General features: G+C 42.9%; 1 protein-coding gene across 2 annotated transcripts; it reads left to right on the forward strand.

Moving 5' to 3' along the window:
* The first annotated feature begins 6308 nt into the window (after positions 1 to 6308).
* On the forward strand, positions 6309 to 16699 carry LOC115129026 (splicing factor 3B subunit 4-like). Of its 2 annotated transcripts, none has more exons than XM_029659170.2 (6): positions 6309 to 6417; positions 8750 to 8878; positions 14546 to 15088; positions 15390 to 15551; positions 15880 to 16041; positions 16396 to 16699. In XM_029659170.2, the coding sequence occupies exons 1-6, from the start codon at positions 6384 to 6386 to the stop codon at positions 16569 to 16571; spliced, it is 1206 nt and encodes a 401-aa protein (XP_029515030.1). In that variant the 5' UTR covers positions 6309 to 6383; the 3' UTR covers positions 16572 to 16699. The 2 variants fall into 2 exon arrangements, with proteins under 2 accessions (XP_029515030.1, XP_064873849.1); XM_065017777.1 differs by lacking the exon at positions 6309 to 6417 and adding an exon at positions 9878 to 10803 and having other exon boundaries at positions 8792 to 8878.
* The last annotated feature ends 289 nt before the right edge of the window (positions 16700 to 16988 follow it).

Genomic DNA, 16988 nt, shown 5'->3' on the forward strand with positions numbered 1-16988 from the left:
TTCCATTATGAATGAATGAAAATGTAGTTTGCTGGAACACACTTCCTCATGACAAAGTCAGCTCTGCTAAAGAAAAACAATCTCAGATTAAGTCTGTTATTCCACTAAAACAGACTCCGAAGTGCCTTTCTCCTGTCCTACGTCAAGTCCCAGAGGAGGGGGTCGTTGAAGTCCACAGACACAGTGGGAGGGCTATTACTGCAGATCCGTGGTTCAGGCACTGTGCCTCCTAACCTACAGATAAAGTTGCACATACTGTAGGACAGGGGTAGCTCGAGAGGCTCTCGATGTCCTTGAAAGCCTGGTTAACAATGCGTCCCCCTGCACTGGTCACAGAGACCAGCTGCGTCTCAGAGGAGATGCAGTGCGGTGGGTCGAGGCTCAGGGAAAGCCTACAGGTCTGTGGACTAATCTCCTTCCTGGCAACATGTATCACTGCCTCCTCCGCAGACCAGCTGCGTCTCAGAGGAGATGCAGTGCGGTGGGTCGAGGCTCAGGGAAAGCCTACAGGTCTGTGGGCTAATCTCCTTCCTGGCAACATGTACCACTGTCTCCTCCGCAGACCAGCTGCGTCTCAGAGGAGATGCAGTGCGGTGGGTCGAGGCTCAGGGAAAGTCTACAGGTCTGTGGGCTAATCTCCTTCCTGGCAACATGTATCACTGTCTCCTCCGCAGACCAGCTGCGTCTCGGAGATGCAGTGCGGTGGGTCGAGGCTCAGGGAAAGCCTACAGGTCTGTGGGCTAATCTCCTTCCTGGCAACATGTATCACTGTCTCCTCCGCAGACCAGCTGCGTCTCAGAGGAGATGCAGTGCGGTGGGTCGAGGCTCAGGGAAAGTCTACAGGTCTGTGGGCTAAAACATGCCTAGACCAGGTCTGAGATGCAGTGCGGTGGGTCTAAACATGTATCACTGTCTCCTCCGCAGACCAGCTGCGTCTCCTTCCTTCCTGGCAACATGTATCACTGTCTCCTCCGCAGACCAGCTGCGTCTCAGAGGAGATGCAGTGCGGTGGGTCGAGGCTCAGGGAAAGTCTACAGGTCTGTGGGCTAATCTCCTTCCTGGCAACATGTATCACTGTCTCCTCCGCAGACCAGCTGCGTCTCGGAGATGCAGGGTCGAGGCTCAGGGAAAGTCTACAGGTCTGTGGGCTAATCTCCTTCCTGGCAACATGTATCACTGTCTCCTCCGCAGACCAGCTGCGTCTCGGAGATGCAGTGCGGTGGGTCGAGGCTCAGGGAAAGTCTACAGGTCTGTGGGCTAATCTCCTTCCTGGCAACATGTACCACTGTCTCCTCCGCAGACCAGCTGCGTCTCAGAGGAGATGCAGTGCGGTGGGTCGAGGCTCAGGGAAAGCCTACAGGTCTGTGGACTAATCTCCTTCCTGGCAACATGTATCACTGCCTCCTCCGCAGACCAGCTGCGTCTCAGAGGAGATGCGGTGCGGTGGGTCGAGGCTCAGGGAAAGTCTACAGGTCTGTGGGCTAATCTCCTTCCTGGCAACATGTACCACTGTCTTCTCCGCTGGCAAGCTGTTTCAGGAGGATGAAGGAAACAAATGTCCATTACCTCTTAAAGTGTACAGCGAAATAAAATCTAATAAACTGCCATTCATTTCAGTCTTATAGTACACACTATACACTCACCTACGTATTTATTTTGACAGTGAAGCTTCAACTTTTAATTTGGCTCTATACTCCAGCATTTTGGAAGTGAGATCAAATGTTTTATATGATGCGACAGTACAAAATGTCACCTTTTACTTCCAGGATATTTTCATATTTAACTATTTTCCCGTTTTAGAAATGAAAGCACTTTAAAATTTGACAACTCTAGTTCAACAAAGTGTCTGAGTGAGTTAGAAAAAGAAGATGGTCAGGTCACCTCCATTCTAAAGCACTACATTTTAACCCAGGGTCCATACATTCAGTTAGTTTTGGTTGTGTGTCACCAGCTATAACTCAATGCTTGTTTAAGGATTTTAGTCAGTTAAAGTTATGATAACCCAAAGGAAAGTTAACCATTAGAATATAGAGGAGTATAACTTCCATGTACTTTTTACTACAACTCTCTTGTCTGAGCATTATACAGTTGCAGTCGGAAGTTTACATACACTTAGGTTGGAGTCATTAAAACTAGTTTTTCAACCACTCCACAAATTTCAAACTATAGTTTTGGCAAGTCAGTTAGGACATCTACTTTGTGCATGACACAAGTAATTTTTCCAACAATTGTTTACAGACCGATTATTTGATCAGAAGTTTACATACACTAAGTTGACTGTGCCTTTAAACAGCTTGGAAAATTCCAGAAAATGATGTCAAGGGTTTAGAAGCTTCTGATAGGCTAATTAACATAATTTGAATCAAGTGTTGGTGTACCTGTGGATGTATTTCAAGGAGCAATTTCCAAATGCCTGAAGGTACCACGTTCATCTGTACAAACAATAGTACGCAAGTATAAACACCATGGGACCACGCAGCTGTCATACCGCTCAGAAAGGAGACACCTTTTGTCTCCTGGAGATGAACGTACTTTGGTGTGAAAAGTGCAAATCAATCCCAAAACAACAGCAAAGGACCTTGTGAAGATGCTGGAGGGAATGGACACAAAGGTATCTATATCCACAGTAAAACGAGTCCTATATCAACATAACCTGAAAGGCCGCTCAGCAAGGAAGAAGCCACTGCTCCAAAACTGCCATAAAATAGCCAGACTACGGTTTGCAGCTACTCATGGGGTCAAAGATCATACTTTTTGGAGAAATGTCCTCTGGTCTGATGAAACAAAAATAGAACTGTTTGGCCATAATGACAATCGTTATGTTTGGAGTACAAAGAGGGACGCTTGCCAGCCGAAGAACACCATCACAACCGTGAAGCACTGGGGTGGCAGCATCATGTTGTGGGGGTGCTTTGCTGCAGGAGGGACTGGTGCAATTCACAAAATAGATGGCATCACGAGGGGCGGCAGAGTAGCCTAGTGGTTAGAGCGTTGGACTAGTAACCGAAAGGTTGCAAGTTCAAATCCCCGAGCTGACAAGGTACAAATCTGTCGTTCTGCCCCTGAACAGGCAGTTAACCCACTGTTCCTAGGCCGTCATTGAAAATAAGAATTTGTTCTTAACTGACTTGCCTAGTAAAATAAAGGTTAAATAAAAAATTTTTAAAAAACGAGGAAGGACAATTATGTGTATATTTTGGAGTTTGGTTGCAAATGGGTCTTCCAAATGGACAATGACCTCAAACATACTTCCAAAGTTGTGGCAAAATGGGTTAAGGACAACAAAGTCAAGGTATTGGAGTGGCCATCACAAAGCCCTGACCTCAATTCTGTAAATAATTTGTGGGCAGAACTGAAAAAGCATTTACGAGCAAGGAGGCCTACAAACCTGACTCAGTTACACCAGCTCTGTCAGGAGGAATGGGCCAAAATTCACCTAACTTATTGTGGGAAGCTTGTGGAAGGCTACTCGAAACGTTTTACCCAAGTTAAACATTTTAAAGCCAATGCTACCAAATACTAATTGATTGTATGTAAACTTCTGATCCACTGGGAATGTGATGAAAGAAATAAACGCTGAAATGAATAATTCTCTCTACTATTATTCTGATATTTCACATTCTTAAAATAAAGTAGTGACTATCTGATCTAAGACAGGGAAGTTTTACTCGTGATTAAATGTGAGGAATTGTGAAAAACTGAGTTTAAATGTATTTGGTTAAGGTGTATGTAAACTTCCAACTTCAACTGTGTATTTCGCAAAGTGGCAACCACTCACCCTTGAGCAGTTGTTTTTGCCCAAAGTAGAGGCAAATTGATGTCCAATGTGTTAACATTAATTTCTCAGAAGAAATGTTAAACTCTCTTTTTTCTGGAGGTAAAGTCATTGTCTTGTTTGTTGTCCATGTTTTTCACTGAACCAATAAGCAGGGCAATAGGACGACACCAAGCCACATGTGCTTACATCCAATGTACATTTAACTCAAGTTGTTAATTATTCCTGTAACATTGACTTGAAACAACTAGTTAAGGTTCCAGTTAAGTGAACAATCTTGTTCTGAAACCAGAACAGCAAGATATGTGGCCACTTTATCTTATCCAGGATGTCACGTTCAAGTAAGAGGTAAACTTGAGGAGCAAGTTTTACTGTTGCAGGTGTTTCCATTAAAATGCAGTCACTGCTCGACCGCTATTGAACAACAGTTACACAGAAGTGCATAGCGTGAACCCAGAAAAGTCAGACATAATAAGAGATACAATTATAATACATTTTGTCAAAATAGGCAGAGACAAAAGTATAGGCCTATGAAAAATGTTCCAATGTAGTTTCCTTTTTTTATCCGGACCATTTGGTATTTATTGAATGTTATATTTAAAGCCAAGATTTGCATATACATGTGACCCCTCTCAAATTCATACACTGTGCTATAGATTCAAGAACATCCTCATCCACATGACAGTTGTAAGGCTCTGTATTTATGTTCTTAGTCAACCTTGTGTTCTGTTTCGTTGTATTCTTGAACGTATCCCTGTTTCTTTGTGTTCTTGAACGTAGCCCTGTCTTTCATTTTTGTTCATTGTTTTCACCTGTGTTAGTTACTCACCTGGTCTCATCAGCTCCTTATTTAGTTCAGTTCATTTTGTTTGTGCCTTTGTGAGGTATTGTTCATTTTGACTCTACTAATCCTTTTCTTAGCTTGTTTGTGAGAACCATTTATAGCCTTCAGTCCTATTCACCTGCCTGTTTACCTACCAGTGTATGACCATTGCCTGCCTGTTTACCTACCAGTGTATGACCATAGACTGCCTGTTTACCTACCTGTGTGTGACCATTGCCTGCCTGTTTACCTACCTGTGTATGACCATTGCCTGCCTGTTTACCCATCTGTGTATGACCATTGCCTGCCTGTTTACCTACCTGTGTATGACCATTGCCTGCCTGTTTACCTACCTGTGTATGACCATTGCCTGCCTGTTTACCTACCTGTGTATGACCATTGCCTGCCTGTTTTCCTACCTGTGTATGACCATTGCCTGCCTGTTTACCTACCTGTGTATGACCATTGTCTGCCTGTGACCACGTTTCTTGCCTTCTGCAAAGGTGAAATAAACACCTGCCGCGCTCTGCGTGTGAATCTACACTTTTTTCTCAATGAGTATTCATTACAACAGTTTTGACCCTTTTATCTGTTTAGGCACGTTATTATTATTTGTAAACAATATAGTAATATAATAAAACATTATTTGGAATTATGATAGGGTAAAACAGTTGAGCTCAATTTGTCAAAAATAAATATAGGCCTAAATCCTAGATTCCTAGACTGTAGATGCAGGGCCTTCAGAAAATATTCACACCCCTTGACCTTTTACACATTCTGTTTTACAGCCTGAATATAAAATATCTCATGTCAAAGCTGAATTATGTTTTAGAAATGTTTATAAATTAAAAAATGAATAGCTGGAATGTCTTGAGTCAATAAGTATTCAACCCCTTTATTATAGCAAGCCTAAATAACTTCATGATCAAAGATTTGCTTAACTTGTCAGATACGTTGCATGGACTAACTCTGTGTGCAATAATGGTTCTTAACATGATTTTTGAATGAAATGTTAAATGGTTAAGAAAACTGAGGATGGATCATCATTGTAGTCACTCCACAATACTTACCAAAGAAGAAGAAAGCCTGTACAGAATACAAATGTTCCAAAACATGCATCCTGTTTGCAATAATCTACTTAAGTAATGCTGCAAAACAAAAGTGGCAAAGAAATTAAATAAACTTTTTGTCCTGAATACAAAGCATTATGTTTGGGGAAAATCCAACACAACACGTCACTGAGTACCAGCTGCATCATGTTATGGGTATACTTGTAATTGGTAAGGCCTATGGAGTTCTTTTATGATAAGAAGAAAAGTAATGGAGCTAAGCATAGGCAAAATCCTAGAGGAAAACCTGGTTCAGTCTGCTTTCCAACAGACACTGGGAGAAAATCCACCTTTCAGCAGGACAATAACCTAAAACACAAGGCCAAATGTACACGAGTTACTTGCCAAGACGACATTGAATGTTCCTGAGTGGACTAGTGACAGATTTGACTAAAATCATCTTGAAAGTCTATGGCAAGACTTGAAAATGGCTGTTTAGCAATGATCAACAACCAACTTGAAATAATTTTTGTAAAGAATAATGGGCAAATATTGCACAATCCAGGTTTGCAAATCGATGATATCCATGATATCAGCTGCATCTTGAACGAGAGCTCACCGTTACAGACAGCCCGCCACCAGAGGGCGACTTTATCTAATCGCGTTCTTTGGTTTTGTCGGCTAAGTACCTTGCCCAGCAGATGAACAATAACGCTGCCCTCACGCCGGATTTAACATGGCGGCGGGACCAATTTCGGAACGAAACCAAGGTAGATAAATCTTTATAACATACAATGAATTTCATCAAATGTAGCCATACGGGTAGTTTCAATCACATTTGAACGCATGGCTTGAACACTAGCTAAATTAAGTAGTTAACCATATCCCTTTGCGTGTGTGACTGCATTCCATTGCCAAACGAAGCTAGCTAGCTTCATTCTCGTTTACTAGCCAACGTTTGCCATATCTAACAAGCTAGCTATTTAGATACATAGACATGACATGAAAATACAGATACAGGACATTACATGGAAATATCGCTAGCCATGTATTTTTATGTCGGACTCGTCAGATTTGTCTAGGTGTCTGCCGGGCTATGAATGGGTAGCTATCTGGGCCATTCCTAGTATACGGTTCATTTTAGGTCCCCATGAATTTTTGGTTCATATTTAGTGTTAAATGTGTATTCCGAAAGGCATTAACTATAAGTCCAGGTGTCCTTTACCTTAAAAATACAAAAAAATATGGATCCTGAAAGAGAATTCTATGCATTTTAAACGCTTTGTCTGTGGCTGTAGGACATTTATTTTGCCATGTCCAAAGGTGTCATTTATCAACTTCCACAAGAAATATAAGTCGAATACGCAAGAAGAAAATTTGAAATGTGGTTGTGCATCAACAGTTTCTCTTATGTAAATCACTGATAGGCTAATTGAGTGACTATGTCAGTATAGATTTTCTTTTAGATAGCTGGATGCTAAACGAAGTTACCTATCTAAAGCTGTAACATAAACTCACCCCATTCCGTAACAAATGTGCGCAACCACAACATTCAAACGAGGCTACAAAGAAAACTAATGGGACTGTGTTGACTTCAAAATCGGGGGTGTGAACTAGGTTTCTATTCATGCGTTGATCGACATGGTAATGGCTCTATAGTATTGGAGAAAAGTTGAAAAAACGGACCCTCCGTCACATCTTGATGTGGCATGTCGTAACGTACAGCACGCATAAAGCAACTATTTCTGTCTTTACAATCTCTCTCCACCAGGTGTAGCACTTCTATCATTCTTTAAAAACAAGAAATGGACAGTGACGGGGGGTAAGGGGGGGGTAACTAGTCATTTTTTCGTCATCATTGCATGCGATCATCATTCTCAAAGCCGCTGTTTACTTCTAAGATCACTTTAGCACCGCCCTAAAAACCCAACTCAAATTCGACACAAACCTTCAGATAGGTATGCAATGACACATTATATAAACTCTATAGTGTTTTATTTACATTTTAGAGGCGATAAGTTGGACAGATCGAGTGAAAAAAAAGCAATTTTCCCACACAACATCTCTCCTTCTCGCTATCATGCATTAGTTTCGCTTCCCCACCCACCTATTTTTTAAAGACCCGACTCCCGACTAATTCAAGACTCAATGCCTGCTTGAATTATGCAGAAACGGGCAGCGTTTAGGTCATGTAATTGATTCTGTTGGGAAGGGGAGAAATTGTGCTTTACAATGGTATTGACATTACAGTTGATCTGGATTCTACGGACCGAGGCGATGTACGAGTTTACGTTAGTAATCAAGGTCGAATCAGAGCCTGGGGGGCCCCCATTGACTTTGTTAGTCAGTCTCACTCAGATATCATATTAAAAAACATTTCTCTCCACCCTATGGCAAAATCTGTAGAATTTCAGGAAATTATATGTAAAACGGTGTTGATTTACAGAGTAAGCCATAGCAGTAAAGTGCCCCTGGAGCAATTAGGGTCAAGTGCCTTGTTCAAGGGCATATTGACAGATTTTTCACCTAGTCGGCTTTGGGATTAGAATCAGCGAACTTTCGGGTACTGGCCCAACACTCTTAACACTGCCACTTCTATTCCCTGTCTTTGGCAATACTGCCCATTTTGCAGGTTTGTGCTAGTGAACCACCACAGACGGAATGTAAAAATAGTAGATTTACAGCTTTCTTGTGCATTGCTCGGTAATGTAATAGGAACCGATTATGTACATGGGGAAGGTGTTGCTAATAACAGGTAACATTAGTCATTTCAAAGCAACTTGAAATATCTCGTATGGCAAGGTCTTCTGTTTGGGTTTATACACATCCACTTAACAACCATGTTGTTATGTTATTGCTACCATGCTGTGTTGTCATGTGTTGTTGCCTTGCAATGTTGTTGTCTTTAGGTCTGTCTTTATGTAGTGTTGTGATGTGTGTTTTGTTCTATATTTATATTGTATTTTTTTTGAATGTTTAATCCCAGGCCCCTGTCCCCGCAGGAGGCCTTTTGGTAGGCCATCATTGTAAATAATAATTTGTTCTTAACTAACTTACCTAGTTAAATAAATAAAACTGTGGTTTTGCTCTCGATCACTTTAGATGCCACCGTTTATGTGGGGGGTCTGGATGAGAAAGTGGCAGAGCCACTGCTGTGGGAGCTCTTCCTACAGGCTGGGCCTGTGGTCAACACACACATGCCCAAAGACAGAGTCACAGGACAACACCAAGGTAAGTAACACACTCATGAACCACACATTTGAAACAAAACTGACACATTCTACCATCGGTAAGACCAATAAAATGTGGTGAGGTGGCACACTCATGTTTGCAAATAGGAACTGTGTTGAAATAGCCTATACAAAAAAGACAGATCATTGTAGATTATAAACACTGACAGAAATTGCTCCTGGTAGTATTCAGGGCTTGTGTTAGAATTCAGAGATCTACATTTTCAATACGCAGACCATACAAAAATCTGCATATTAAACCTTTTCACCTGCGTTTTATATTAAAAGTTGTATTTCAGATAACACATTAGTGCAACACATTTGGTAGAAAATGGCTTAATGTTCATCATATGACAACAGAAGTGCAACACTGTTTGGCTAGCAGCCACACAAGTAAATGAGTTTACAATGAAAAAGCAAGGTATTTTTTTGCTTAAACGATGCATGGCCGTCCTATTTATGTTAATCATCAAAAGATTGCATCCCAGCTACATTTCCTAATGTTTTGCTTGAAGTTAATCTTGCATTTTATCAGAGATGCCCTTTGGTGAATTCTCATCCAATTAGAGAAGTGCAACTGAAGCACAAAATATGTCTGATGCCGAGCAGAAATGACAATAGGAACATTTTGTGGTCTGCGTTTACAATACACAGCACAATATTTGTTATGTTTTATCTTTTGTGAAAAACGCAGAATTCTGCTTAATTACACTGAACAAAAATATAAACACAACATGCAACCATTTCAAAGATTTTACTGAGTTACAGTTCATATAAGGAAATCAGACTATTTTAAATAAATTCATTAGGCCCTAATCAATGGATTTCATGACTGGGAACACACATATGCAGAAGCTAAGGTAACTGAACTAAGTGACTATCACCCCGTAGCACTCACTTCTGTCATCATGAAGTGCTTTGAGAGACTAGTCAAGGATCATTTCACCTCCACCCTACCTGATACCCCAGACCCACTCCAATTTGCTTACTGCCCCAATAGGTCCACAGACGACGCAATCGCCATCACACTGCACACTGCCCTATCCCATCTGGACAAGAGGAATACCTATGTAGGAATGCTGTTCATTGATTACAGCTTAGCATTTAACACCATAGTTCCCTCCAAACCCGTCAGTAAGCTCGAGACCCTAGGTCTCGACTCCGCTTTGTTCAACTGGGTCCTGAACTTTCTGACGGGTCCCCCCAGATGGTTAAAGTAGGAAACATCTCCACCACGCTGATCCTCAATACTGGGGCCCCACAAGGGTGCGTTCTCAGCCCTCTCCTGTACTCCCTGTTCACCCTGACTGTGTGGCCATGCACGTCTCCAACTCAATCAAGTTTGCAGACAACACTACAGTGGTAGGCTTGATTACCAACAATGATGAGATGGCCTACAGGGAGGAGGTGAGGTCCCTCGGAGTGTGATGTCAGTAGAATAATCTCTCACTCATTGTCAACAAAACAAAGGAGATGATCGTGGACTTCAGGAAACAGCAGAGGGAGCACCCCATCCACATCGATGGGACAGCAGTGGAGAAGGTGGAAAGTTTTTAGTTCCTACACATCACGGACAAACTGAAATGGTCCACTCACACAGACAGCGTGGTGAAGAAGGCGCAACAGCGCCTCTTCAACCTCAGGAGGCTGAAGAAATTTGACTTCACTTAAAACACTCGCAAACTTTTACAGATGCTCAATCGAGAGCATCCTGTCAGGCTGTATCGCCACCTGGTACGACAACTGCACTGCCCTCAACCACAAGGCTCTCCAGAGGGTACTGCGGTCTGCACAACACATCACCGGGAGCAAATTACCTACTCTCCAGGACACCTACAGAACCCGATGTCACAGGAAGGCCAAAAAGATCATCAAGGACAACAACCACCCGAACCACTGCCTGTTCACCCCACTATCATCCATAAGGTGAGGTCAGTACAGGTGCATTAAAGCTGGGACTAGGAGACTGAAAAACAGCTTTTATCTCAAGGCCATCAGACTGTAAAACAGCCATCACTAACATAGAGAGGCTGCTGCCAACATACAGACTCAAATCTCTGGCCACTTTATTAAATGGATTTAAGAAAGGTGTCACTAGTCACTTTAAATAACGCCACTTTAATAATGTTTACATATCCTACATTACTCATCTCATATGTACATACACCTTAGCCAAATACATTTAAACTCAGTTTTTTACAATTCCTAACATTTAATCCTAGTAAAAATTTGCTGTCTTAGGTCAGTTAGGATCACAACATTATTTTAAGAATATGAAATTTCAGAATAATAGTATTTATTTCAGCTTTTATTTCTTTCATCACATTGCCAGTGGGTCAGAAGTTTACGTACACTCAATTAGTATTTGGTAGCATTGCCTTTTTAAATTGTTTAACTTGGGTCAAATGTTTCGCTTCCCACAATAAGTTGGGTGAATTTTGGCCCATTCCTCCTGACAGAGCTGGTGTAACTGAGTCAGGTTTGTTGGCCTTCTTGCTCACAGATGATTTTTCAGTTCTGCCCAGAAATGTTCAATAGGATTGAGGTCAGGGCTTTGTGATGGCAACTCCAATACCTTGACTTTGTTGTCCTTAAGCCATTTTGCCACAACTTTGGAAGTATGCTTGGGGTCATTGTCCATTTGGACAAACCATTTGCAACCCAACTTTAACTTCCTGACTGTCTTGAGATGTTGCTCCAATATATCCACATAATTGTCCTTCCTTGTGATGCCATCTATTTTGTGAATTGCACCAGTCCCTCCTGCAGCAAAGCACCCCCACAACATGATGCTGCCACCCCCGTGCTTCACGGTTGGGATGGTGTTCTTCAGCTGGCAAGCGTCCCTCTTTTTCCTCCAAACATAATGATGGTCATTATGGCCAAACTGTTCTATTTTTGTTTCATCCGACCAGAGGACATTTCTCCACAAGTACAATCTTTGTCCCCATGTGCAGCTGCAAAGCATAGTCTGGCTATTTTATGGCAGTTTTGGAACAGTGGCTTCTTCCTTGCTGAGCGGCCTTTCAGGTTATGTCGATTGTCCCCAGTCCACCTGGCCATGCTGCTGCTCCAGTTTCAACTGTTCTGCCTTACTATTATTCAACCATGCTGGTCATTTATGAACATTTGAACATCTTGGCCACGTTCTGTTATAATCTCCACCCGGCACAGCCAGAAGAGGACTGGCCACCCCACATATGCTCTCTCTAATTCTCTCTTTCTTTCTCTCTCTCTCGGAGGACCTGAGCCCTAGGACCGTGCCCCAGGACTACCTGACATGATGACTCCTTGCTGTCCCCAGTCCACCTGACTGTGCTGCTGCTCCAGTTTCAACTGTTCTGCCTTATTATTATTCGACCATGCTGGTCATTTATGAACATTTTAACATCTTGGTCATGTTCTGTTATAATCTCTACCCGGCACAGCCAGAAGAGGACTGGCCACCCCACATAGCCTGGTTCCTCTCTAGGTTTCTTCCTAGGTTTTGGCCTTTCTAGGGAGTTTTTCCTAGCCACCGTGCTTTTACACCTGCATTGTTTGCTGTTTGGGGTTTTAGGCTGGGTTTCTGTACAGCACTTTGAGATATCAGCTGATGTACGAAGGGCTATATAAATAAATTTGATTTGATTTGATTTGATATAGGACTCGTTTTTACTGTGGATATAGATACTTTTGTCTCTGTACATTCATCTCCAGGAGACAGAAAGCGTCTCCTTCCTGAGCGGTATGATGACTGCGTGGTCCTATGGTGTTTATACTTGCGTACTGTTGTTTGTACAGATGAATGTGGTACCTTCAGGCATTTGGAAACTTGTGGAGGTCTACAATTAGTTTTCTGAGGTCTTGGCTATTTTATTTACATTTTCCATTGATGTCAAGCGAAGAGGAACTGAATTTATAGGTAGGCCTTGAAATACATCGACAGGGACACCTCCAATTGACTCAAATTATGTCAATTAGCCTATCAGGAGCTTCTAAAATGACAATCTTCAGGAATTTTCCAAGCTGTTTAAAGGCACAGTCAACTTAGTCTGTGTAATTGTGATACAGTGAATTATAAGTGAAATAATCTGTCTGTAAACAATTGTTGGAAAAATTACTTATGTCATGCACAAAGTCCTAACCGACTTGCCAAAACTATAGTTTGTTAACAAGAAATTTGTGGAGTGGTTGAAAAACGAGTTTTTTTGACTCCGACCTAAGTGTATGTAAACTTCCGACTTCAACTGTATATACTGTATTCTATACCATCTACTGCGTCTTGCCTATTCCGCACGGCCATCGCTCATCCGTATATTTATATGTACGTAGTCTTATTCATCCTTTACATTTGTGTGTATGTATATAAGGTAGTTGTTGTTAATTTGTTAAGATTACTTGTTAGATATTACTGCACTGTCGGAACTAGACGCACAATTATGTCGCTACACTCGCATTAACATCTGCTAACCATGTGTATGTGACCAATACATTTTGATATGATTTGGTCACAGATACCTTTTTGTTTTGGAGATGGAGATAAAGTATTATCATGCTGAAACATGAGGTTATGGCGGTGGATGAACGGCACGTCAAAGGGTCTCAGGATCAAAGGGTCTCTTGTCACAGTATCTCTGTGCATTGAAATGCCATCGATAAAATGCAATTGTGTTCATTGTCCATGGTTTATGCCTGCCCATACCATAACCACACATCCATCATGGGGGCCCTCTGTCCATCAGCAAACCGCTCGACCCACACAACATCATATACACTGTTTGCTAGTTGCCCGGTACAATTGAAACCGGAATTCACCTATGAAGAGCGCACTCCTCCAACGTGCCAGTGGCCATCAAAGGTGAGCTTTTGCCCACTGAAGTCGGGCAAAAGACCCTGGTGAGGATGACGAGCACACAGATGAGATATCATGAGACTGTTTCTGACAGTTTGTGCAGAGATTCTTCGGTTGTGCAAACCCACAGTTTCCTCAGCTGTCCCGGTGGGTGGTCTCAGATGGTACAGCAGGTGAAGAGGAGGAAGTTGAGGTCCTGGGCTGGCATGGTTACACGTGGTCTGCGGTTGTGAGGCCAGTTGGACTTTCTGCCAAATTCTCTAAAACAACAAAGGCGGCTTATGGTAGTGAAATGAACATTAAATGATTTGGCAACAGCTCTTTTGGATATTCCTGCAGTCAGCATGCCAATTGCGCGCTCCCTCAAAACTTGAAACATCTGTGGCATTGTGTTGTGTGACAACTCTGCAAAGTTTAGAGTGGCCTTTTATTGTCCACAGCACAAGATGCACTTGTGTAATGATAATAATGTTTAATCAGCTTCTTGAAATTCCAGACCTGTCAGGTGGATGGATTATCCTGGTAAAGGAGAAATGCTCACTAACAGGGATGCACAAAATTTGAGAAATAAGCTTTTTGGCTTTTGGAACATATCTGGTATCTTTTATTTCAGCTCATAAAACATGGGACCAACACTTTATATTCGTGTTCAGTGTATGAAGGGTATTGAATTGAATAGGTCTATGCTGTGAATACAAACCCCACACTTGATGTCACGTGGTATTTGGAGACTCCTTTAGCGACAAATAGCCTGTCAATAATGCTGATCAGAAAGAGACTTTAACAGTTATAATTGAATGTTGTTCTTTGCTCTGTCCCCCCCTGCTCCATAAGGCTATGGCTTTGTTGAGTTCCTCAGTGAAGAGGATGCGGACTATGCTATCAAGATTATGAACATGATTAAACTATATGGCAAGCCCATCCGTGTCAACAAGGCCTCAGCACACAACAAAAACCTGGATGTGGGCGCAAACATCTTCATTGGTAACCTAGACCCGGAGATTGACGAGAAACTCCTCTATGACACGTTCAGTGCCTTTGGGGTCATACTCCAGACGCCCAAGATCATGCGCGACCCGGACACTGGCAACTCCAAGGGCTACGCCTTCATCAACTTTGCCAGTTTTGACGCCTCTGACGCAGCCATCGAGGCCATGAACGGCCAGTACCTGTGCAACCGCCCCATTACAGTGTCATATGCCTTCAAGAAGGACTCCAAGGGCGAGCGGCATGGCTCAGCCGCTGAACGCCTCCTAGCAGCTCAAAACCCGCTTTCGCAGGCCGATCGGCCGCATCAGCTATTCGCAGATGCACCGCCTCCCCCCTCTGCCTCGACCCCTATCCTCACCACCCTGGGAGCCGGGATGCCCATGCCTGGTAAGTGTGCGTGCAAGTGGGTGCACCAGGGTAGAAGAATTTCAGCTTCCAAAATCCTTTGTGTATTTTGTGGGTGTACTTAGATAGGATCACTATTTGCCTTGTATAGCTTAGCCATAGATTGTGCTCTGTAGATTTGTAAGAATGTAAAAAAATAGATTTTCCTCACAATTTGAAAGTTTTATGTTGGCTTCACAATAACTTGACTAATAACTTCAGTAACACATCTACATCAAGTTCATTTCAATTCAACTTTACAAAATGTGCAATTTCTCTCTCTTTCTCGGATCTTAATTTCCAGGCATGCCCCCTCCTGGTGCCTTCCCTCCTGTGCCACCCCCCGGATCCATGCCTCCTGGTATGCCCCCTGGCATGCCCCCCGCCCCAGGGACACCAGGACCCCAGGGAGGAGGCTCAGGCCCCCCACCTGGCCCACCACCCTTCCACCAGGGCATGCACCCGGGTAAGTCACTCACCATGACCATATCATTGTAATGAGTACAACTGTCAGGAAAGTTTTCCCAGATTGTTACATTTGGTAATTGTAGTGTGTGGAATTGTAAGTTAGTGCTACTTCTGGTTAAAGAAAGAGAGCTTATTGTGTGTGATGAGGTGCATTAATATATGCCATTTAGCAGACTCTTTTATCCAAAGCAACTTAGTCATGCATGCATACATTTTGCATATGGGTGTTCCCGGAATCAAACTCACTATCCTGGTGTTGCAAGCGCCATGCTCTACCAATTAAGCTACTGAGGCCCACCACCAATGATATTGTTCATATCCAACAGGAATGCCCCAGATGCCCATGCATCCTCATGGCCATCCCCCGGGTATGGTGCCTCCACCGGGCCCCCCAGGATCCAACCAGCATCGGGCACCTCCACCCCCCGGCATGCCCCCTCATCCACACATGGGCATGCCACCGAGAGGGCCCTATGGGCATCCCATGGGTGAGTGCTGTGTCTTCACAAGGCTAGGGATAAGCTGATAGGAGTTGAAATCTCCTATCAGTTGAATAATTGCCTTTTAGCTGACTCCTGATTCATGCAAAACATTTCATTACTTTTGGTTATGTTACTATTCTGTTTCTTAGAGTCAGCATTTGGTATTTCCATTTTGGACTTTTACAAAATGTATGTAGTTGTAAACAAACACTGTTTAGCTTCAAAACATTTTGACAAATGTATCTAAAGGGACACAATAAATAAATACATTAATTTGATATCCTTGTTGAAATGTGCTGCTTGCTCTGAGATGATATATTATTGTGTGAATCCCCGTCCCGTCTCTCCCCATCCACACAGGTCACCCCATGCATCCAGGCATGAGAGGACCCCCTCCTCCCATGCCCCCACCAGGCTACGGTGGGGGTCCCCCTCGTCCACCTCCGTTTGGTTTCCAGAGGGGGGGGCCTCCAATGCCACCGAGGCCCCCCGGCGGCCCACCTCGAGGTCCCATGAGGGGACCAATGCCCCCATAGACTACGGAAAACCACAGCAAGGCGCTTTTTTTAGTTCTATTCCAGATTACAGTTCCATTTTTTTGTATGTTTTTTTCTTCACTGTACAGATGCCAAACCTGCAAGGAATAAAGGTTTTAATACAACAACTTGGGTCTTTCAATTGATGTCCTTTCAGTGCTCTCAGATGAGATTTAATTCAGAACATGCATCATATCAATCAACTTCTGCTTTCCTGGTACAAACATAAGTCCCCTGAATAGGTTAGAAACTACAAATGTGATCAAAGGGCCAGTTGTTTGAGACCATTGGTAGCCAGGAGAGAAGGTGAGGCATGTCCATAATGACAAGATGAATGGGATGGTTATGTTTTGACAAGACAAAGCACACGTAAGTTGATAGGTTCTAGACCTAATAGAAACTAAAACTGAAACCTCT

This window comes from Oncorhynchus nerka, linkage group LG4, assembly GCF_034236695.1.
Source record: "Oncorhynchus nerka isolate Pitt River linkage group LG4, Oner_Uvic_2.0, whole genome shotgun sequence".
Taxonomy (NCBI): Eukaryota; Metazoa; Chordata; class Actinopteri; order Salmoniformes; family Salmonidae; genus Oncorhynchus; species Oncorhynchus nerka.

Excerpts from the sequence above, each read along its gene's own strand:
- LOC115129026 (XM_029659170.2), top strand. The coding sequence starts at position 6,384 with ATGGCGGCGGGACCAATTTCGGAACGAAACCAAG. Across the intron at positions 6,418-8,749 it reads AATTTCGGAACGAAACCAAG|ATGCCACCGTTTATGTGGGG; the intron begins GTAGATAAATCT and ends CGATCACTTTAG. Across the intron at positions 15,552-15,879 it reads CCACCAGGGCATGCACCCGG|GAATGCCCCAGATGCCCATG; the intron begins GTAAGTCACTCA and ends CATATCCAACAG.